A 1,350-nucleotide genomic window follows, 5' to 3' on the forward strand; every position below is an offset into this window, starting at 1 on the left:
GGCACATAGTTTGATCAACATTTTCTTCAAATACCCAAGAAAAAAATGGATAGAGAGATTCATGTTATAGAAACTATACAACAAAACTTTATGTTGCAGAATTTTTAAAATAAATCATCTTTATTTTTAAACATTATCTTTCTGGTCCATACATATTTCACTAAAAGCTCTGGAAAATGTAAACACATTTTTTTATTCCCACTGAACTTGGTTCTAGGTCCCAAAAAGTGGACCCTGCACCTTTGGGGAAAATGTGATGATGTTGATTGAACTTGCTTCTAGGCCAAAGATTTGGGTTGGTTTGGGTTGGCTGATAAAGCATCAAGCTGTAGAATAATAATCTTGATGAATCATCCCTCTGATGCTGCTCAACAATTATTCTGCTCTTGGATGAATAGGTTTGGGATGAAGAACCAAACAGTTGTGGACGAATTCATTTTACTGGGATTTCCCAGCATCCTAAAAGTAAGATTTCTGGTGATTGTGGGCGTCTTGATGATCTATATCTTGACCGTCACTGGGAATATTGTCATTGTTGCAACTGTGGTTTATGACCCTAATCTCCATAAGCCAATGTACTTCTTCCTCAGCAACCTCTCATTCTTAGGAATCATGTACGTGACAGCTACAATCCCTAAATTTTTGGTCAATTTACTCACCATCAAGAAATCTATCAGCCTGACTGGTTGCAAAGCTCAGGCTTTTTCCCACTTTTTCCTAGGGGCCACAGAATTCTTCCTTCTGACTGCTATGGCGTATGACCGTTACATGGCCATCTGCCACCCCCTTCATTATCACGCAATCATGAGTAGCAGAGTTTGTGTTCAACTGGCTTGTGGATCCTGGTTTGGTGGTCTGATGACCGTTTTGGTACAAACCGTTCTAGTGTTCCGGCTTCCATTCTGTGGCCCCAATACTATCAATCACTTCTATTGTGATGTTGGACCATTGCTAAAGCTGGCTTGCACTGACACTCATCCCATTGAATGGATAGTCTTTGTGGTTGCCACCATCGTGGTGTTCAGCAATTCCCTCTTGACGGTGGTTTCATACATCTTCATAATCTCCACTGTGATGAAAATCCCATCCATTTCTGGAAGACAAAAGGCTTTTTCTACTTGTATCTCTCACTTAATTGTTGTTATTCTGTTGTATGGGGCAATTATTTTTATATATGTCAGACCAACAGGACATGCTTCGTTAAATATGAACAAGGTAGTCTCCCTTCTCAATACTTTGGTTACACCATTGCTCAACCCTTTTATTTATACTCTCAGGAATAAAGAAGTTAAAGATTCTCTGAAAAGAGGATTAACCTGGAATAAAGTATTTAAGAAGAGCCACAAATAA

General features: G+C 39.0%; 1 protein-coding gene across 1 annotated transcript; it reads left to right on the forward strand.

The window, feature by feature from the left end:
* The first annotated feature begins 405 nt into the window (after window positions 1–405).
* LOC107291786 (olfactory receptor 6X1-like) lies at window positions 406–1,350 on the forward strand. Its single transcript, XM_015820821.1, has one exon. It carries the CDS (start codon window positions 406–408, stop codon window positions 1,348–1,350), a length of 945 nt encoding a protein of 314 aa, XP_015676307.1.

The sequence above is a fragment of the Protobothrops mucrosquamatus genome, unplaced genomic scaffold (assembly GCF_001527695.2).
Source record: "Protobothrops mucrosquamatus isolate PMUCROS unplaced genomic scaffold, P.Mucros_1.0 scaffold1188, whole genome shotgun sequence".
Taxonomy (NCBI): domain Eukaryota; kingdom Metazoa; phylum Chordata; class Lepidosauria; order Squamata; family Viperidae; genus Protobothrops; species Protobothrops mucrosquamatus.

Bases quoted from the DNA above. Each gene is read 5' to 3' on its own strand.
- LOC107291786 (XM_015820821.1), top strand. From the start codon at position 406: ATGAAGAACCAAACAGTTGTGGACGAATTCATTTTACTGGGATTTCCC.